Source organism: Lathyrus oleraceus, chromosome 2 (genome assembly GCF_024323335.1).
Source record: "Lathyrus oleraceus cultivar Zhongwan6 chromosome 2, CAAS_Psat_ZW6_1.0, whole genome shotgun sequence".
In the NCBI taxonomy this organism is placed as follows: Eukaryota; Viridiplantae; Streptophyta; class Magnoliopsida; order Fabales; family Fabaceae; genus Lathyrus; species Lathyrus oleraceus.
Window position 1 is genome coordinate 154,633,217 of NC_066580.1, and position 23,211 is coordinate 154,656,427.

Consider the following 23,211-nt stretch of genomic DNA (forward strand, 5'->3'; position numbering starts at 1 on the left):
CACAATAGATTTATATATATTAAGTTGTCATGTTTCACAAAAAACTTGTCATTTAAAAAATAGAAATATTGTTAATTTTAAATGCAAATGTATGAGAGGAGGACTAAAATTGTTTAAATTAAAATCAGAGGATCAATTTCGTGAATTAGATCAAATAGAGGGACCAAAACTCTAATTAAGTATATTATTATTTATTGAGCCTTATTTATTTTCTACTTTTAAATATTATAAATCATGTGGTGAATTAAAACAAATAGGTTATCTCATTAAGTTAGTCCAGTTGATCGTTGTGCGGAGATATCATATACATTGACAAAGGTTTGAATCCGCGACATTTTGTTTATTCCCTTTTAAAAGGGTGAATTTCAGTCATTAAAAAAACAAATAGATTCAATTTATTTTTATATTAATATAATTTCAATTTATTGAAAGATCCAAATGATTAAAAAATTGTATATTTTTTAACATTTTTTATTTTGATAAAATAATTTAATTATATCTGATCTAAAATAATCTTTTTATCATAAATAAAATATATGGCCATATTCAAAAAGACACGTAGTCAAAATAAGTTTGGACTTAGAAACTAATTTTAGAGTCAATTTTAAATGAGGATTTTTTTATGCACCTATATGTTACAAAAATATTAAAATGCCTCTCAGTTTTTGAAGATGCATCTCCGAACGTACCTAATATACACTCAACATAAGCCATTATGAATGATACCATATAAGTTGAGTTATTCCGAACGTACCCAATATACACTCAACATAAGCCATTATGAATGATACCATATAAGTTGAGTTATTTTAATACCAGAGATGCATCTCCGATAGATATCCGTAGATGCATTTCCGGAGCATTTACATACTAATAGCAGAAGCAGACACCCAAAACATGTAATTTGACAAAATAAAATTAACATGAAATAAAATAAGCATTATATAGATGATTTTAACATAAAATGCAATATTACACTTCAATATTCAGGTCGATCCTTCAACATCTTCACAATATCTTCGACGGATCTTGAAATCGTTGCTTCCAACTCGAGCAATTTTTTTTGTTTCGAAACGGAAAAATGTATCGTGTGTTGATCTGACACGATACCGTTTTTCACACGAAACGAAAAAATGAGATATCGTCTCATGAACACCTGGATAAAAGGAACAAGTGATGCTAAGTTGGTCCAAATTAATCTGACACGTGAACATATTAACTCAAATGGGGATTATATGCTAAAGAAATTGCTAAAAGACAACCACCTTAAAAGGTGGCGGACTCTCTCAGATAAGAGGCAAGGTCAGACCAACACTAAAATAAGAACTACCCCCATTTAGTATAACATCAAGAAGGTACAACCAAAGGTCTAAATCCAGGAATAGACTTATCATTAAAACAATTTAGCGGTTCCATGGAAAGATTTTTCTTCAATAAAACTTATCATTAAAAATTAAAACAAACAAATTCCTATTTTTTTGGGAACTCAATGACATATCAACAATTACTTCAAGAAGGATCAAACCAAACAATGATACTATGCTAACAATTGAGATAAGAAAATAGGGATGAGAAAAAAGAAGAAGTAAGGTTTCAATAATATGAATCACATAACTTATACAAATAAAAATTAAAAAAGAAATATATAATAAAATAATCAATAGACTAAACTATCCATAGCCGAATTAAATAAAGACTCTTTACATAACACTAAAAAAATTTAAAACATGAAAATTAATATTCTAGTAGGATTCCTCTTGTCGGAAAAAAATTGTAGATCTTAAAACACACTCACTAACTAATTTTCATATTTAATATATTTATTTTAGAATATGAGAAATAAACTACCTGAACGATGAGTTTTATAGGGATTTTATAAAATTTCCACTAATTAACTTCAACTATTTATCATATTTATTTTATAATAACATGAAAAATGAAGATCTTTTTAAAAACATTTATTAAAAAAGTTTTTTTTTTGAAATAAACTACACTTAGAAATTTGGAAGGTCCATAAAATTGTTGGAGGTGTATTAAGAATTTCCAATTTTAATTGGAGACCATGATTCATTTTTTAAACAATGTTGGGCTTCTTGTTTCAAATTAAATGGGCCATGGATATAGTGTAATGTCCATTACGGCCATTAATTATTTTCTTTTCAAAATATTAAAAGTGTTCTTGGATAGGTAGACACATGTTTTTGATATAATTCTTTATCAAAGAAAAACTGTATTTTATAAAAATATGCAATTATTTTAAAATTTATGTTACTATCATATAATCTATTATATTGAAACAACTTAAAATTATATGTCATTAGGACTTGTCTAGCTTTAAACCTTAAACTCTTAACTATTCTAATTTTAATTACCTTGATAATTCATGATTCAATTTTAATTACTTTGATAACTCATGTCATGGAATAGGGAATAAACAATCTAATTTCATATACACAATTACATTTTCATAAGGATCGGAGCATGCATCCACCAAGGTGCAAAAGCTAGAGTGTAAACTATAGACATAAAATGGTTAAAACATTAATAGTATAATATTCTTTTCCGTTCTATAATGAGTGATATATTTAAAATAAAAAAGTATTTAAAATTAAATGATTCATTTTAATTTTTAATATATATTTTTTAATTTTTTAATTTAATTAATATTATTTTCATTTTTTTTAATATTTAATAAAAAAAATTTTTAATAAAAATATCATTATCTCTTTTTTATTTTTTTAATTGATTTTAAATGATGTGAAATGATAACCGAATCCTTCATTGTCTCAAGGGAGTACTTATTTCAACAATTCTAGATTATCTAATTCCAATATAGCACAAGAAATCACAAATCAAGACACTATATAATAACAATTAAAAATCTTACTATTAAAGAGAGTACATATGTAAAACTAGGTAGTGAAGAAGTATAAAAATGTCTACCTTTTGGTAAACATCCATTTTTATTTTTATTTCAGAAAAGAGAGTTAAAAAATATTAAATTTGTAATTCTTTGGGTTAAAGTCGAAATAGTGTGTTTGTATTCGACGGGTATTGAAATGTGTTTTAGTTTATGCCGAACAAAGTCTGTATTAATCGTATTTGACAAAAAAAATCAAATATAGTATGTCGAAGCATGTAGCTATCGAAGGAGTCGAGAGAGTCGAACAAGTTTATTCTAGCTTAGTTTTAATTGAATTAGTTATTTTATGATTACTTTGAGTGCAGATAATCTCATCTCTAAATAGAGAGGAGCTCTATTGCATTTGCAAGTAAGTATTGTGTAGTTTCAAAAATCATAATGGTTATTAACACACATTGTAGCAAACACCTTAAGTGCAACTTGAATAATAATACAATCATCTTCTTCCTCCAGAGTTTCTTTTTTCTCTCACTTTCAATTGTCTTATTTTCTTTTTTTTAATTCTCTATGTAGTGTAGAATCATCTTGCAACCACAAATTGGTTGTTTCACCTGAGTAAATGGTGAAGAACAAGAGACGTGATTAATCAGAGAGATTGAATCTTGTTCATCAAGATTGATCCAGTTAAACTTCAAGATTGAAGTTTTCCCAACATATGGTATCTAGAACACTGGCTGTGTGATCTTTGGGACGCATTGAATCATCTGAACGACTTAAGCGTTATAGTTCTATGTCTTTTGGATATCCCTAACTTTTACCTGGACTGCTCTTTCGAGTCTTAGTCCACTGGGATGATATACCCTTTTTTTCCTAAGCCTCCCTTTTGGGGTCTTCGACTTATCAGGTTATATTTTTTTATACAAGTCCCTAATTTTTTCCTAGATTGCTCTTTCGAGTTTTCAATCCACCGGTGCACCCTAATTTTTTCCTAAGTCGCCCTCTCGGATTTTCGAATTAGTGGTCTTTTATCCTTTTTTCTAGGCATAGTATTTCTTGATTGCGTCGGAGTTCACAAGTCGTGGTAACTCCGCTCTATCCATGGTTGTGAGTATTAAGGGTCCGCCAGAGAAGGTCTTTTTCACGACATATGGTCCTTCATAGTTTGGGGTCCATTTTCCGCGAGGATCTTTGTGGACGGGTAAGATTTTCCTGAGCACTAGGTCGCCTTCTTCGAGTAGACGAGGGCAAACTTTCTTGTCGAATGCTTTCTTCAGCCTCCGCTGATATAACTGTCTATGACAAATTACATCCAAGTGTTTCTCTTATATGAGGTTCAATTTATAGAATCTTGTTTGTACCCATTCTGCCTTTTCCAATTTAGTTTCCACCAGGACTCTCAGAGAGGGAATTTTGATTTCAATAGGAAGTACCGCTTCAGTGCCATATACCAAAGAAAATGGAGTTGCTCCTGTCGAATTGCGGACCGATGTTCTATAACCGTGTAATGCGAAAGGTAGAATCTTGTGGCAATATTTATAGGTTTTCACCCTCTTATGGATAATCTTTTTGATATTCTTGTTAGCTGTTTCTACTGCGTCATTCTTCTTAGGCTTGTAGGGTAATGAATTATGGTGTTCGATTTTGAAATTGTTGCATAACTCGTCCATTACTTTACTATTCAGATTCAACCCATTATCCGTGATGATTTTATTAGGAACTCCAGAGCGACAAATGATTTGTTTTTTTATGAATCATGCAATCACTTGCCTCGTCACATTGGTGTAGGAAGCAACTTCTATCCACTTGGTAAAATAATCGATGGCAACCAAGATGAATCGGTGTCTATTCGCATCTTTTGGTTTGATCTTCCCGATTATGTCAATAACCTACATGGACAAAAGCCATGGAGCGGTCAGGACATTCAAGGGACTAGGTGGAACGTGCACTTTATCCGTATAGATATGGCATTTGTGAAATTTCTTGATGTATTTGAAGTAATCAGACTCCATAGTTAATCAGTAGTACCTCGCTCTGAGAATTTTCTTAGCCATGGTGTGTCCGTTGGCATGAATGCTAAAGGATCCCTCGTGAATCTCTTTAATAAGCATGTTCGCTTCGTATCCGTCTAGGCATATGAGTAAGACTATGTCGTAGTTCCGCTTGTAGAGAACATCACCATTGAGGAAGAATTGAGATGCCAATCTTCTAAGTGTTTTATTATCTTGGCTTGAAGTATTTGCAGGATACTCTCGTTTCTGTAGGAACAGTTTAATGTCGTAATACCAAGTTTTATTATCCGATTCCGCTTCCACTGCTATGCAATATGCCGGTTCATCGAAACGTTGAATCCTTATAGAAGGTGCTTGAATGTACCATTTGACTTTGAACATGGATGATAAAGTAGCTAAGGCGTCTGCTAGATGGTTCTCTTCTCAAGGGATGTAATGGAAAGTAATCTCATAAAAGTAGGGGATCATCTTTCGGACGTGGTCCCGGTCCTTGATTAGTTTAGCATTATGTGTTCCTATTCTCCCTAGATTTGATTGATAACGAGAGCAGAATCTCCGTAAACTTCTAAGATCTTGATCCTTAGGTCGATTACTTCGTTGAGTCGTAGGATCCATGCTTCTGTAAGAACAAAAATTGTTCTACAACAGATTCCATGATTTTGATGATAACAAAGGATGAAACCAAAAATGGCACCCTAACGAAAAGTTTCTAAGTGTACAGGGTTCTAAGGAAAGAAGGAAGAGATCTAATGACGTCATCAGATACAGAATCATATCAGATACAAAACAGCAGAACATCAGAAGCATCTGAAGTAGAAACACGCTCAAGAAGTTCTAACTCTGAACAAAACAGCAGAACATCAGAAGCATCTGAAGTAGAAACACGCTTAAGAAGTTCTAACTCTGAGCAAAACAGCAGAACATCAGAAGCATCTGAAGAAGAAGTGCACTCTAGAAGCTCTGACTCTGAACAACGGTATATCATTCCAGAAGCTCTCAGCGTCATCTGAAGACTTCATCAGTAGCTTCGAATCAACACAGGAAGATTCCAAGATTCCCAGAGTCACGCAGACCTTGGTAATGAATTTCCTAATACAGAAAGAGTAACGTTAACTTCAAATTCAATATGGAAATGGATTTCCTAATACAGAAAGAGTAACGTTAACTTCAAATTCAAATGGAAAGGAACTATATTTGGAAAGAAGTTATTCGAGGAGAGAAAGTTGTTTTGGCACGAAACAACATAAGTTATGGCATTAATTCCTATTCAAAACAAATTATCTGCCATCAATTTCAACGGTCCTTTCACTCCTATATAAAGGACAGCAATCAACATTGAGAGGTTAAGAAGAAGCATACACTGAAACATTATCTCTCTCTCAATATTTCACAAAGCTTTTGCTTAGAACGTGAAACACTTTTGTTCTTACTGTTGTAATATTTGCTTATCCTAGAAGCATTCTAGATTACATAGTTCTTTATCCATTGTTTTATTTCCTCAAGTGACTCTGCGCAGTCTGTATACTTGAGAGGACTAAGAGATCCTTCTCTTAGACGTTGGTTGTAAACAATCTTTCAAGATTAGTGGATTAAGTCCTTGTTGAAGGCGAAATCACCTTGGCCGGGTGGACTGGAGTAGCTTTGTGTTATAAGCGAACCAGTATAAATTCCTTGTGTGGTCTTTATTTTTGAAAAAGCGCTTATTTTCCAAAACAATTCAAACCCCCCTTTCTTGTTTTTCTCACCTTCAATTGGTATCAGAGCTTCGGCTCTGTTATTGATTTTCTAATCAAACACTTAACAGTGTAGAGAGATCCAGAACGAGAAAAACTATGGCCCACACAATTGAAAGAGACAGTTACAATGCTAAGCCTCCTGTTTTTGATGGAGAGAAATTCGACTACTGGAAAGATAGAATTGAAAGTTTCTTTCTGGGTTATGATGCTGACCTCTAGGACATTGTCACAGATGGATACACACCTCCAGTCTCAGAAAATGGAGTTGAAGTTCCCAGAAGTAAGATGTCAGAAGATCAGAAGCGTGTCTTCAAAAATCACCACAAGGCCAGAACCATACTTTTCAATGCTATATCTTACAATGAGTATGAAAAGATCACCAACAGAGAAACAGCCAAAGACATACTTGACTCTCTGAAGATGACTCATGAAGGAAACTCCCAAGTCAAAGAGACAAAGGCTCTGGCGCTTATCCAGAAATATGAAGCCTTCAAAATGGAAGATGACGAAGCCATAGAGGTAATGTTCTCTAGATTCCAAACTCTTATTGCAGGTCTCAAGGTTCTAGACAAAGGATACACAACTGCAGACCACGTCAAAAAGATAGTCAGAAGTTTGCCAAAGAAGTGGAGACCCATGGTCACTGCCTTGAAACTGTCAAAGGATCTGAACAATATCAGTCCTGAAGAGCTTGTCAGTTCCCTCAGAAGCCATGAGATAGAACTAGAGGAAGATGAGCCTCAGAAAAAGAACAAGTCTGTAGCATTAAAGTCCAGATCTGAAAGACGCAAATCTGACAGAACCAAAGCTCTCCAGGCAGAAACTGAAGATGCTGATGACTCTGAACCAGAAGATTCTGATGATGAAGAAGAATTGTCCCTCCTGACTAGAAGAGTTAAACAACTCTGGAAAAAGAGGAACAACAACTTCAGAAGACCAAGACCCAGAGGGGATCGATCAGAATCAACCTCAAAAGGTAAAACTAACAAAGATATTACTTGTTATGAATGTAAAGAAACAGGTCACTACAGGAATGAATGCCTCAAGCTAAAGAAAGACAATCCCAGAAAAGAAAGTTTCAAGAAAAATACATTCAGAACAAAGAAAGGACTGATGGCTACCTGGGATGATAGTGAATCTGGTTCATCAGAATCTGACTCTGATGAACAAGCCAATGTGGCATTTATGGCTACCACATCCAGAAGCAGCTCAGATGAAGAATCTGAAGAGATATCCTATGCAACAAAGTTCAAACACCAGTCATGGTACCTGGACTCTGGATGCTCGCGACACATGACGGGAAGAAAGTCTATGTTCCAAAGCCTGGAACTTAAAGATGCTGGATTTGTAGGCTTCGGAGGAGATCAGAAAGGAAGGATCAGAGGCTCCGGAACTATTGGTAACGGTAATCTTCCTTCTATATCTGATGTTCTTTACGTAGAAGGATTAATGCATAACTTGTTATCCATAAGTCAATTAAGTGATAACGGTTATGACGTGATCTTTAATCAAAAAACATGTAAAGCCATAAATCAAAACAATGGTTCAATCCTATTCACAGGCAAGAGGAAAAACAACATTTATAAAATTAATCTTTCTGATTTAAAAGAACAAAATGTTAAATGTCTGATGTTGGTTCACGAAGAGCAATGGGTATGGCATAGATGCTTGGGCCACATTAGCATGAGGAAACTTTCTCAGCTAAATAAACTTGAGTTAGTCAGAGGTCTACCTAAACTGAAGTTTTCTTCAGATGCTCTGTGTGAAGCATGTCAGAAAGGAAAATTTTCTAAAACATCTTTTAAAAAGAAAAATGTTATTTCTACCTCCAAGCCTCTGGAACTTCTCCACATCGACTTATTTGGTCCTGTGAAAACAGCATCAGTCAATGGAAAGAAGTATGGACTAGTCATTGTTGATGATTACAGCCGCTGGACATGGGTAAAATTCCTAAAGCACAAGAGTGAGTCTCACTCTGTATTCACTAGTTTCTGCTCCAAAGTGCAAAAAGAATTTGACTCTAAGATTATCAGAGTCAGAAGTGATCATGGTGGGGAATTTGAAAATAAATCCTTTGAGGAATTATTTGACTCTAATGGAATATCCCATGATTTCTCCTGCCCTAGAACTCCACAACAAAATGGAGTTGTCGAGAGGAAGAATAGGACACTCCAAGAGATGGCCAAAACTATGATCAACGAAACTAATGTGGCAAAGCACTTTTGGGCAGAAGCTGTAAATACAGCGTGTTACATTCAGAACAGAATCTCAATAAGACCTATTCTGGAAAAGACTCCCTATGAATTGTGTAAAGGAAGAAAACCAAACATTTCATATTTTCATCCTTTTGGATGCTCTTGCTTTATTTTAAACACTAAAGAACTTTTGAACAAGTTTGATTCCAAAGCACAGAAAGGTATTATGTTAGGATACTCAGAACGCTCTAAAGGCTACAGAGTATACAACACAGAAACCAAAATTGTGGAAGAATCAATTCATGTCAGATTTGACGATAAGCTTGACCCTGAAAAGTCAAAGCTAGTTGAAAATTTTGCAGATTTAGAAATCACTCTTGCAGGATCTGATAAAGCTCCAGAAGCAACTATCACTCAGAACTCTGAGGAAATTAAATTCCCAGAAATCCCAAAGTCAATACATGGTGTGCCATACTACCTTGCTAATATCCAGGATGGACCCTATCAAATATATTTTTGAAAAGCCAACAGTAACGGGAAGAATAGCATTGTGGCAGATGTTATTGACCGAGTATGACATCCAATATGTCACACAAAAGGCCATCAAAGGAAGTGTGTTAGAAGATTATCTCGCTCACCGGCCAATGGAAGATTATCAACATATACTATTTGACTTCCCCGATAAAGACGTTATGGTGATAAGGGATTGTGAGACTCCAGACCCCGACGAAGGACCTGAACCAGGATCTAGATGGAATATCATATTTGATTGTGCCTTAAATGCAGAAGGACATGGGATCGAGGATATCATAACTTCTCTGATGGTTTATCATATTCCATTTATAGCTAGGTTATATTTTACCTACACCAACAACATGGAAGAGTATGAAGCTGAAGGTGAGAAAAACAAGAAAGGGGGGTTTGAATTGTTTTGGAAAATAAGCGCTTTTTCAAAAACAAGTTTTCTCCAAGAGCGAATATCAGGATTCACAATCGGTGAATTTCTTGCTTAGGTAGTAGATTGCATGCGCTTTTCTTCCGGTCTCATCTTGTTGCCCCAATACACATCCCATAGAACCGTCAAGTACTATTAGATACATTATAAGTGGTCTTCCTGGAACTGGTAACGTCAATATACATGGTTCTTGTAATTATTTATGGATTTTCTCGAAAGCCTTATGAAAACCTTCATTCCACTCGATGGTCTGATCTTTCTTGAGAAATTTGAAGATAGGTTCACAGGTGGCTGTGAGTGTGAAATATGAAGGAGAATTGCGATCCAAAACGCAGCGGAAATTAAAATTTTCTCCTTTAGTGATCCTTACGAATGGGCATGATCAGTGATAGAAACCATTACATCTTGTGGCGATTGAAATCTTTGACGTAGGTCGAAGGAGTGATCACGAACGTTGAATGGTGACAATGCCTCTACTCAGTCCACACGAATGGATTCCTTCAGTCTCAGTGCTAGCTGCTACGAATGAAGGCTTTGAGTTAGAGAGAGAGAAACAAAATTTCATCTAATGAAATTCTTCTGCACAAGGGTTCTATTTATAGAACCACTTGTGTATGCTGCAAGCTAAAAATCCCACTTAAGTGTATGTGGCTCATATCTTATGATATACCAAAAATCACTTAAGCGCGTGGTACCTTACCATATTTTGTATTCTACTTAAGTGCACCGTACCTTACGATGTTATACAATTCACTTAAGTTCACCATACCTTATGGTGTTCCTTATTTACTCTATCTCTCAGCAATCCGTCCTTTTGTGTGTGACCCTGTAGGTTTTCGCGACATTGGCAATTATATTAAATCATGTATTTAACATAATAAACAGTGAGCAATATATAACAACACATCACTGCTACCCAAGACTCGAAAATGTCATGTGATCTGACAAATCCTTTTGTAATAATACTTGTGTGTACAATTACCCTTTTGCCCTTATGTCTATATTGAATACAAGGCATATACCGTGTCATCCTTGTCCAGTTCAATATTGGGCCCTTAGATATTTATCCTGTTACGCAGGATGGGAAAATTCCATCTAGGTCACTCATGTCCCTCAGCATGCTTCGTGGAGTACCCATCAACTGTCTTTATGGTCATCTAGTTACGAACAATGATTGATCAGCAATAAAGCACTCGACTATAGATCTAGGGTCCATAGTGGTTTCAGGTCGAAGGATGGTATACACCACTATCACAAGTTTGTCCTCCGCAAATTCCTGAGCCACTACCATGATGGTTCAAGCCTGAACTTCATTGTTCCTTTCACCAGGGAGCCCCTAGCCATGATATATAGAGAATTGATATCCTATAAAATATGAAGTTCAGAAGCTGGTAAAGAGTGGTATGGTGTCCTTTGAGGGTAAAGTGCTGAATGTGAAAGCCAATCTGTTACCTCCTCATGGTAACGCGTCTGTGAACATGGGGGATGATTGTTCGGGTGAGTTCAAGGTTTATGATATCCGCCATATCAGACAATCTTTAGTAAATTCATAAATACATTTGTTTGGTCAGTGAATGTGAGCATGATCCCAATGATTGTGTGATTTGCAGTGTGAACCTTCGTGGGTGTGTTATTGTCAAGAGGGATATCCAAAGGCTGATGGATGAAGGACTTATTCAGATTTTCCAGTCCCTTCATTTGGGAAATAATGTAAATGTGATTGTACCAGTGTTCAAAGCCCCTGAGCGGGTAGTTATTCAGTTTGATAGTAGCAGCAACAATAATGTCAATAAAGCGGTATCACCGTTGGTTATACGGTTAGAGGGTCCTATCCCGTATGCATTCGATAAAATTATGCCATATCAATACAATGCCACTATAATAGAAAATGGTCAAGAGGTTCCTCTACCAGTTTCAGACTCAGTGGTGAGCATTACAGATATTGCGAAGGTGACCCGTAGCGGTCGTGTATTCAATCTGGTATTTCCAAAGATTTTAGATGATGTTTCCACAAGTAAGAAGGTAGAGATTCCAGTAGTGGATCCTGTTAGTGCTCCAACGGGTCAGTCTGGCGAGTCCATCAAGTTGAAGACTAGCGATGATGATGAGGCGCTAAAATTGATTAAGAGGAGTGAATTCAACGTTGTAGAGCAGCTGCTCCAGACTCCGTTAAAGATCTCTGTGTTGTCGTTGTTGATGAATTATAAAGTGTGCAGAAAGGCATTGTAGAAAGTGTTGGAACAGGTCTATGTTAAGCATGATGTTACTGTGGATCAGTTTGATCACATAGTTGCCAACATTACTTCTTGTAATATTCTGGGTTTTTGTGATGAAGAACTTCCTGAGGAAGGCATAAATCACAATTTGGCATTACACATTTCTATGAATTGCAAGGAGGACTCTCTGTCCAACGTGTTGGTTGATATTGGGCCATCTTTGAATGTGCTGCCCAAATCAACTTTATTAAGACTCTCTTATCAAGGTGCCCCAATGAGGTACAATGGCGTAGTTGTCAAAGCGTTCGACGGTTCTCGTAAAACTGTCATTGGTGAAGTGGATCTTCTAGTGAAGATAGGTCCGAGTGATTTCCAAATTACTTTCCAAGTAATGGATATCCACCCGACTTACAGTTGTCTATTGGGAAGGCCATGGATTCATGAAGCTGGAGCAGTGACGTCTACTCTTCACCAGAAGCTGAAATTTGTGAAGAACAGTAAGCTTGTTGTTGTTGGTAGAGAAAAGGCATTGTTAGTGAGCCATTTTTCGTCTTTTACATACGTTGATATTGATGAGGAGGTTGGAACACCATTCCAAGCCTTATCTATTGTTGATGAAATGAAGAAAAATGGGGCACCCATGTCTTCTTTGAAAGATGCGAAAGAGGCTATTCAAACTGGCAGCGTTGACAAATGGGGTCGTGTGTTAGATATTGACGAGAACAAGAGCAGAGCTGGGTTAGGATTTCAACCAGGGCCGTTCAACGCTAAAGTCAAAGTTATGCAACCAATGTTCTGTAGTGGAGGGTTCATTCATGGGAATGATCAACACTCAGCTGCCATTATTGAAGACAGTGGTGATGAAGACGAAGCTTGCGCCAACTTTGTGACGCATGGCCAGACTTGCAACAATTGGGTTGCTGTTGATGTTCCTATTGTCATTCATCATTCTAAGTAATTTGTTTTATTATCTTTAAGAAAAATCCTTCTCCTATGCCTAAGGGAGAAGTGAACATTGTTGGGAATTTTTATTATTATCATCAATAAAATACAATTTTATTCATCCACAACTATGATGTTTATTTATACTTTTTGCTTTTCTAAAAATGGTAATCACAAAAAACATAAATAAATAATAATCTTCCATCTGTATAATATTTGTTCACACTCCACATCTCTAAAATCAAATTATCAAATTGATTATGCAGGTTGGCTCTCACACCCAATGAATACAATGATCCTACTCCCTCTCCAAACTATAATTTCCCTGTGTTTAAAGTTGAGGAAGAGATTGATGATGAAGAAGTATCTGATGAATTATCTCATTTGCTTGAGCATGAAGAAAAAGCCATTCAGCCGTTTGAAGAGAAGATTGAATTAGTCAACTTGGGTTCCGAGGATGACGTGAAGGAAGTCAAGATTGGGTCTCAACTGTGTCTAGCAGCTAAGAAGTGGTTGATTGATCTTCTTCGAGATTATTCTGATGTGTTTGCTTGGTCCTATCAAGACATGCCTGATTTGGATTCTGAGATTGTGGAGCATAGATTGCTATTGAATCCAGAATGACCGCCGGTCAAGCAGAAGTTGAGAAGAACTCATCCTAACATGGCAGTAAAGATCAAAGAGGAAGTGCAAAAGCAAATTGATGTTGGTTTTCTTGTAACCTTCGAGTACCCGCAGTGGGTGGCCAATATTGTGCATGTTACTAAGAAAAATGGAAAAGTTTGCATGTGTCTTGATTATAGAGATTTGAATAAATCTAGTCTGAAAGATGATTTTCCTCTGCCGCACATTGATATGTTGGTAGACAGTATAGTAAAATTCAAAGTCTTTTCATTTATGGAAGGATTTTCCTGCTATAATCAAATCAAGATGGCACCCAAAGATATGGAGAAGACCACATTCATTACGCCTTGGGGAACATTATGTTATAGAGTGATGCCTTTCGGTTTAAAGAATGCTGGTGCAACATACCAGAGAGCTATGACCACTCTTTTTCATGATATGATGCATAAAGAGATCGAAGTTTATGTTGATGATATAATTGCCAAATCAAGTGATGAAGAAGAACATGTTGAGCATTTGTTGAAGTTATTCCAGCGTTTGAGGAAGTATAAACTCCACTTGAATCCCAATAAGTGTACTTTTGGTGTTCGTTCTGGTAAGTTGTTGGGCTTCATTGTCAGTGACAAGGGTATTGAAGTTGATCCTGCCAAGGTCAAAGCAATACAAGAAATGCCTACGCCTAAAATCGAGAGGCAAATCAGAGGTTTTCTCGTCCGCTTGAATTATATCTCAAGATTTATATTGCATATGATTGCCACATGTGCGCCAATATTCAAGCTCCTTTGGAAAGATCAGTCTTGTGATTGGACCTAAGATTTCCAGAAAGCTTTTAACAGTATCAAAGAATATCTGCTTGAGCCTTTGATTCTGTCTCCACCTATTGAAGGAAGAGCGTTGATAATGTATTTGATTGTGCTTGCTGAGAGTATGAGTTATGTTCTTGGTCAGCAAGATGAATCTGGAAAGAAAGAGTATGCAATTTACTACCTCAATAAGAAATTCACCGACTGCGAGACTCGATATTCTATGCTTGAGAAGACATGTTGCGCATTGGTTTGGGTTGCTAAGCGTCTATACTAGTATATGTTGAATCATACTACTTGGTTGATATCTAAAATGGATCCAATCAAGTACATTTTTGAGAAGCCTGCTTTAACATGGAGGATTGCCCGCTGGCAGATGTTGTTATCTGAGTATGATATGGAATACCGATCTCAAAAATCTAGTAAAGGTAGTGTCTTGGCTGACCACTTGGCTCACCAACCGATTGAAGATTACCAGTAAGTGCAATATGATTTTCCTGACGAAGAGATTTTGTACTTTAAGATGAAAGATTACGATGAACCATTGCTTGAAGAAGGGCCAGAGCCTGGTTCCCATTTGGGTATGGTATTTGATGGAGCTGTTAATTCATATAGTAATGGCATTGGGCAGTGATTATTACTCCTAAAGGCACTCATTTTCCGTTTACAGCTAGATTGGATTTCAAGTGTAAAAACAATATGGCCGAGTATGAAGCTTGCATTATGGGGATTGAAGAGGCCATTGATCTCAGAATAAAATATCTTGACGTCTATGGAGATTCAGCTTTGGTTGTGAATCCGATCAAAGGTGAATGGGATATGAATCAACCCGATTTGATTCCATATAGAGATTATGCAAGGAGGAATTCAACTTTCTTTAAAAAGGTTGAGTTTCATTATATCCCTCGAGATGAAAACTGGATGGAAGATGCTCTTGCAACGTTGGCTTCAATGGTTGTGGTAAAATTTTGGAATGAATTTCCCAATTTGAGTGTGATGCGTCTTGGTAGGCCAACTCATGTGTTTGCGGTTGAAGAAATCAAAGATGAAAATCCTTGGTATTTTGATATCAAATGTTTCCTCCAAATCCAGATTTACCTACCTGGGGCATCTTTGAAAGATGAGAAGACTGAGAAGACTAGCTAGCAACTTCTACCTGAATGGTGGTGTACTTTATAAGAGAAATTTCGATATGGTTTTACTCAGATGTATGGATAGACACGAAGTAGATTTGTTGACAACTGAAGTCCATGAAGGTTCCTTTGGTACTCATTCCAATGGACGTGTTATGGCAAAGAAGATGTTGAGAGCAGATTACTATTGGCTGACAATGGAATCTAACTGTTGCAAGTTTATGGAGAAATGCCATAAGTGTTAAATCTATGCAGATAAAATTCATATCCCTCAAACACTGTTGAATGTTATTTCCTCTCCATGGCCCTTCTCCATGTGGGGAATTGATGTGATCGGCATGATTGAGCCCAGAGCGTCGAACGGACATCGTTTCATTCTAGTGGATATTGATTACTTTACAAAGTGGCTTGAAGCGACATCATATGCAAATGTGACCAAGCAAGTTGTTGTAAGATTTATCAAGAATCAAATTATATTCCGGTATGATGTGCCAAGTAAGACCACTACTGATAATGGATCTAACTTGAACAATAATATGGTGGAAGCTCTTTGCAAAGACTTCAAGATTGCACACCATAATTCTTCTCCTTACAAACCTAAGATGAATGGGGATGTTGAAGCTGCAAATAAGAACATTAAAAAGATCATCCAGAAGATGGTTGTGACATACAAAGACTGGAATGAGATGCTACTATTTGCTTTGCATGGGTACCGTACATCCATTCGCACTTCAACAGGGGCAACCCCTTTCTCTCTTGTTTATGGTATGGAGAAGAGTTGACAGGGCCAAGTTGACAAAAGTTGAATGGTGCCAGACCAGATATGATGAGTTGAATTTGATTGAAGAGAAGAGGTTAACTACCATGTGTCATGGTCAGTTGTATCAGCAAAGAATGAAGAAATCATTTGATAAGAAGGTCAAGCCTCGTGTGTTTAAAGAAGGTGACCTCGTGCTCAAGAAGATTTTATCTTTCAAACCTGATGCTAGGGGCAAATGGACTCCCAATTATTAAGGCCCATATGTTGTGAAGAGAGCCTTCTAAGGCGGTGCTTTGATTCTTACAACTATGGATGGTGAAGAGTTCACTCATCCTGTGGACGCCAATGCATTCAAGAAATACTTTGCCTAAAAAGAAAAAGAACAACTCGCTAAGTTGAAAACCCGAAAGGGCGACTTAGGCAAAAATGAGCGTCTTAGTGGATTGAAAACCCGAAAGGGAGATCCAGGAAAAAATTAGAGACATAAAATATAAAATTTATCCCGGTAGATTGAGTACCCCACCTTGGGGAAATCTAGGCAAAAATTAAGGATTATGGCAAGTAAATGCATTCGGTTGGTCCTGATCATGAAAGCGGTTTTGAGCAAGTCATTTGATTCTGACTCATCATTCTCAACTGAAGACAAGCGCAATGGATGGTGAAGTTGGTAGGGAGAGTAGTGATCATTGTATTCAATGTAGCCCTTTTCCGTGTAAATTACCATTTTCAAACTTTGTAAAGATCCATGGAGTCTCGTCATTTACGGACTATCATTCTATTAAATAAAGTTGAGCTTTTATCCAATTATTTCTATTCTTATTTATTTCTGCTAAATAAAATTGAATTTTTATGATGATAATTTTAAAATAAATTAATGAATAATAATTTTTTCTTAAATTAATAAAAACAATCACGTTAAGAATAATCGATTTCAGTAAGGAATGTCAACAACAATCTGAGAACAGGTAAGTCTTGGAGTGTGAAGCCTTGTTGATCTTTCCCAAGCAGTTGATTTGGTAACTATTTTCCTCCCCAACAGTTCGTCATTTATCCCCAGCTTGGTTGATGAGTTTCTTCCTGAATATTTCATCATCGCCAGTAAAGCCAGTAGGCCTCATCTCCAGTTAAGCTGATAATTGATACCTTGCAAATTCATATCCCTCAGTCTGGTGTTTGGGCCCTGGAGATCTAGAACCTTTATTTGGTTTCCATTTTCATAATTACGTTGCATAACTTCGGTAGTTTCTTCTTTGTGCGAATCAGATCCGGTTATATTTGTCGTGGAATTGGTTTATTTCGCAATTTCCAAGAAGAATTCGATGATTATTGAGGAATGTGACGATCTTGGTCATAACATCCCCAACAGTTTTCTTAGATCCCTTTGCAGAGTTTTACCTCTTGTGTTCCCCGACAGAGTTCGTCTTCTGATATAAAGATCCCTTGGTTCCTACAGTATTGGATCCTGAGCAGTATTTGATTTTTGTCCCCTACAAGATTGTCCCCCATTTGATATGGTGTTGACTTAAAAATCCCCGCAACATTGATCAATTTGGATCCTCTACAGATCTTTTCTCTATCCTCGGCAAGTTTGGTTGATCATCCTTCAGTAGTGTACTCTCCCTGTAGAGTTTCCCATGATCGATTGGAAGCATGTTCTCCATGACTTTCCGATCTAGAGTTGATTTATTAAGGGCTGGATGATTTACTTTCATCCCTAGAATTTTTTCCAGTTGGTATTTCCATCTTGTTGAGATTAGCCGAGTGTTACATCGGTGATTCAAATTTTTGTTATTTGTACCCTTTGATTCAAATTTTTGTTATTGTCTTTGATTCAAATTTTTGTTATTTGTCAGCATAATCATAAATCATATACATGCATGTTCATGCATAAAACATAACATCAAATATTTCATTATACATCTTATTGCATTTGATTCTTTACTCTGATTTCCTGCCTCGGTAATTGTAAGAACAACAATTGTTCTACAACAGATTCCAAGATTTTGATGATAACAAAAGACGAAACCAAAAATGGCACTCTAACATAAAGTTTCTAAGTGTGCAGGAATCTAAACAAAAAGAAAGGAATCTGATTACGTCATCAGATACAGAATCATATCAGATACAAATTATCAGAAGCATCTAAAGTAGTAACGCGCTCAAGATGTTCTAACTCTGAGCAAAACAGCAAAAACATCAGAGGCATCTGAACAAGGAGTTTGCTCTAGAAGTTCTGACTCTGAACAAAGGTGTATCTCAATTCCAGAAGCTCTCAGCGTCATCTGAAGTCATCATCAGAACCCTAAGAGATCAAAACATCAGAAGCTCCAAATCCACATAGCAAGATCTCAGATTAACAGAGTCACATAGACCTTGATTATGGATTTCCTAAATAAGAAAGAGTAACGACTACTTCGAATTTAAATGGAAAGGAAATATTATTGGAAAGAAGTTATTCAGGGAGACAAAGTTGTTTTGGCAAGAAACAACAGAAGTTATGGCATTAATTCCTATTCAAGATCAAATCTGCCATCAATTTCAACGGTCCTTTCATCTCTATATGAAGGACAGCAAACAACATTGAGAGATACACCAACGCACATAAACGTTTTCTTCTCTCTCTCTCTCAATCTTTCATGAAGCTTTTGCTTAGAACGTGAAACACTCTTTTGTTCTTACTGTTGTAATATTTGCTTTATCCTAGAAGCACTCTAGATTACAAAGTCTTTTTATCAATTACTTTATTTCCTCAAGTGACTCTGCGCAGTCTGCATACTTGAGAGGACTAAGAGATCCATCTCTTAGACGTTGGTTGTAATAATCTTTCAAGATTAGTGGATTAAGTCCTTTTTGAAGGCGAAATCACCTTGGCCGGGTGGACTGGAGTAGCTTTGTGTTATAAGCGAACCAGTATAAATTCCTTGTGTGGTCTTATTCTGAAAAAGCGCTTATTTTCCAAAACAATTCAAACCCCCCCTTTCTTGTTTTTCTCACCTTCAATTGGTATCAGAGCTTCGGCTCTGTTATTGATTTTCTAATCAAACACTTAACAGTGTAGAGAGATCCAGAACGAGAAAAACCATGGCCCACACAAATGAAAGAGACAGTTACAATGCTAAGCCTCCTGCCTTTGATGGAGAAAAATTCGACTACTGGAAAGATAGGATTGAGAGCTTCTTTCTAGGCTATGATGCTGATCTCTGGGACATTGTCACAGATGGATACAAACCTCCTGTCACAGAGGATGGAGTTGAAGTTCCCAGAAGTATGATGTCAGATGATCAGAAGCGAGTTTTCAAAAATCATCACAAGGCCAGAACCATACTTCTCAATGCTATATCTTACAACGAGTATGAAAAGATCACCAACAGAGATACAGCGAAAGACATACTTGACTCTCTAAGGATGACTCATAAAGGAAACTCTCAGGTCAAAGAGATAAAGGCTCTGGCGCTTATCCAAAAATATGAAGCCTTCAAAATGGAGGATGATGAAGCCATAGAGGTAATGTTCTCTAGATTCCAAACTCTTATTGCAGGTCTCAAAGTTCTAGACAAAGGGTACACAACTGCAGACCACGTCAAAAAGATAGTCAGAAGCTTGCCAAAGAAGTGGAGACCCATGGTCACTGCTCTGAAGCTGTCTAAGGATTTGAACAATATCAGTCTTGAAGAGCTTGTCAGTTCTCTCAGAAGCCATGAGATAGAACTAGAGGAAGATGAACCTCAGAAGAAGAACAAGTCTGTAGCATTAAAGTCCAGATCTGAAAGACGCAAATCTGACAGAACCAAAGCATTCCAGGCTGAGACAGAAGATGCAGATGACTCTGAACAAGAAGATTCTGATGAGGAAGAAGAATTGTCCCTCCTGACCAGAAGAGTTAAACAACTCTGGAAAAAGAGGAACAACAACTTCAGAAGACCAAAACCCAGAGGGGATCGATCAAAATCAACCTCAAAAGGTAAAACTAACAAAGATATTACTTGTTATGAATGTAAAGAAACAGGTCACTACAGGAATGAATGCCCCAAGCTAAAGAAAGATAGTTCCAGAAAAGAAAGTTTCAAGAAAAATACCTTCAGGACAAAGAAAGGATTAATGGCTACCTGGGATGATAGCGAATCTGACTCATCAGAATCTGACTCTGATGAACATGCCAATGTGGCATTCATGGCTACTACATCCAGGAACAGTTCAGATGAAGAATCTGAAGAGGTATTTTCTGAACTCTCTCGATCTGATCTAGAATCATGCTTGTCAGAAACTCTTAGCTCATATCAGAAATTAAAACAAAAGTTTAAAGCAATAAAAGGCAGTCTTGAAGAAAAATTTGAAGAATGTGGCAAGCTTGAGATGACAATTCTAAAACGAGAAGATGAAATCAGATCTTTAACATTACAAAGAGACGCTGCAAATAAAAATCGTTTAGAACTGGAAGAAGCATTATCTCAAGCTCCACAGACTTCAAATACAATAATCTATAAATATGAAGAAGCCTTTCAAGAATTTCTGAAAAATGGGATAGGAAGGAGTGTTATGGCATCCATGATTTATGGAGTCAGTCAAAACAATAAAAAGGGAATTGGGTATGATCCTAAGGAAGATAAAACTTCTACTAGTGACCAACTCAAATCTCCATTTTCATATCACTACACACACACACAAGAACAAAAATTTGAAAATGCTAGAAAACCCAAAGTTATAAGAAACTCTGGGAAAACTAATCAGAAAGGACCCAAGAGACTCTGGGTACCAAAAGATAAGATTGTTTATGTTGCAGATATCCTATGCAGCAAAGTTCAAACACCAGTCATGGTACCTGGACTCTGGATGCTCGCGACACATGACGGGAAGAAAGTCTATGTTCCAAAGCCTGGAACTTAAAGACGCTGGATTCGTAGGCTTCGGAGGAGATCAAAAAGGAAGGATCAGAGGCTCCGGAACTATTGGTAATGGTACTCTTCCCTCTATATCTGATGTCCTTTACGTGGAAGGATTAATGCATAATTTGTTATCCATAAGACAATTAAGTGATAACGGTTATGACGTGATCTTTAATCAAAAAACATGTAAAGCCATAAATCAAAACAATGGTTCTGTCCTATTCACAGGCAAGAGGAAAAACAATATTTATAAAATTAATCTTTCTGATTTAAAAGAACAAAATATGAAATGTCTGATGTCTGTTCACGAAGAGCAATGGGTATGGCATAGACGCTTGGGCCACATTAGCATGAGAAAACTATCTCAGCTAAATAAACTCGAGTTAGTCAGAGGCCTACCTAAACTGAAGTTTTCTTCAGATGCTCTATGTGAAGCATGTCAGAAAGGAAAATTTTCAAAAACCTCTTTCAAAAAGAAAACTATTGTTACCACCTCTAAGCCTCTGGAACTTCTTCACATTGATTTATTTGGTCCTGTGAAAACAACATCAGTCAATGGAAAGAAGTATGGACTGGTCATTGTTGATGATTTCAGTAGCTAGACATGGGTGAAATTCCTAAAGCACAAGAGTGAGTCACACTCTGTATTCACTAGTTTCTGCTCCAAAGTGCAAAAAGAATTTGACTCTAAAATTATTAGAGTCAGAAGTGATCATGGTGGGGAATTTGAAAACAAAACTTTTGAGGAATTATTTGACTCTAATGGAATATCCCATGATTTCTCCTGCCCTAGGACTCCACAAAAAAAATGGAGTTGTAGAGAGGAAGAATAGGACACTCCAAGAGATGGCCAGAACCATGATCAATGAAACAAATGTGGCTAAGCACTTTTGGGCCGAAGCTGTAAATACAGCGTGTTATATTCAGAATAGAATCTCCATAAGACCTATTCTGGAAAAGACTCCCTATGAACTGTGTAAAGGAAGAAAACCAAACATTTCATATTTCCATCCATTTGGATGTTCTTGCTTTATTTTAAACACTAAAGAACATCTGAACAAGTTTGATTCCAAAGCACAGAAAGGTATTATGTTAGGATACTCAGAACGCTCTAAAGGCTACAGAGTATACAATACAGAAACCAAAATTGTGGAAGAATCAATTCATGTCAGATTTGACGATAAGCTTGACCCTGAAAAGTCAAAGCTAGTTGAAAATTTTGCAGATTTAGAAATCACTCTTGCAGGATCTGATAAAGCTCCAGAAGCAAATGCCACTCAGAACTCTGAGGAAATTAATTCCCCAGTAATTCCAAAGAAAGCTAAAAGTCGCATCAACGTATCTGAAGATTTGATTCTGGGCAACAAAGACGAACCTGTCAGAACCAGATCTACCTTAAGGACTTCTGAAGCGACACCTCTGGGACTAGTGTCTCTGATCGAGCCTACGTCCTGTGATGAAGCACTTCAAGATAACGACTGGGTTTCAGCTATGCAAGAAGAGTTAGATCAATTCACAAAGAATGATGTCTGGGATCTTGTTCCCAAGCCCAGAAGCACTCACGTTATTGGAACCAGATGGGTCTTCAGGAAACAAACTGAATGAGAAAGGAGAAGTCGTCAGAAACAAAGCTCGACTGGTAGCTCAAGGTTACAGTCAACAAGAAGGTATTGACTACAATGAAACCTTTGCTCCAGTCGCAAGGTTAGAATCTATTCGTCTTCTTGTATCTTTTGCTATTAATCATTCTATTAAATTATATCAAATGGATGTCAAGAGCGCATTCCTTAATGGTTATATATCAGAAGAAGTGTATGTCAACCAACCTCCAGGTTTTGAAAATCCAAATTTTCCAGAACATGTCTTTAAACTTAAAAAATCTTTATATGGACTTAAACAAGCTCCCAGAGCTTGGTATGAACGTTTAAGTAATTTTCTTCTGGAACACAATTTTATCAGAGGGAAAGTTGACTCCACACTCTTCTATAAAAACCTTAACAATGATCTCATGATATGTCAGATATATGTTGATGATATTATTTTTGGTTCTGCTAACGCCTCTGTTTGTCAAGAATTCTCTGAGTTAATGCAA

At 36.6% G+C, this 23,211-nt stretch overlaps 1 protein-coding gene across 1 annotated transcript; it reads right to left on the bottom strand.

Moving 5' to 3' along the window:
* Positions 1-4,018: 4,018 nt before the first annotated feature.
* LOC127122383 (uncharacterized) lies at positions 4,019-4,530 on the bottom strand. Its single transcript, XM_051052723.1, has 2 exons — positions 4,222-4,530; positions 4,019-4,156 (listed from the first exon to the last, which is right to left on the bottom strand). The coding sequence occupies exons 1-2, from the start codon at positions 4,528-4,530 to the stop codon at positions 4,019-4,021; spliced, it is 447 nt and encodes a 148-aa protein (XP_050908680.1).
* Positions 4,531-23,211: the final 18,681 nt, after the last annotated feature.

Coding starts and splice junctions, on each gene's coding strand:
- LOC127122383 (XM_051052723.1), bottom strand. CDS start 4,530: ATGGACGAGTTATGCAACAATTTCAAAATCGAACACCATAATTCATTA. Junction 4,157..4,221: donor AATTGGAAAAGGCAGAATGG/GTACAAACAAGA, acceptor AATTTGTCATAG/ACAGTTATATCAGCGGAGGC.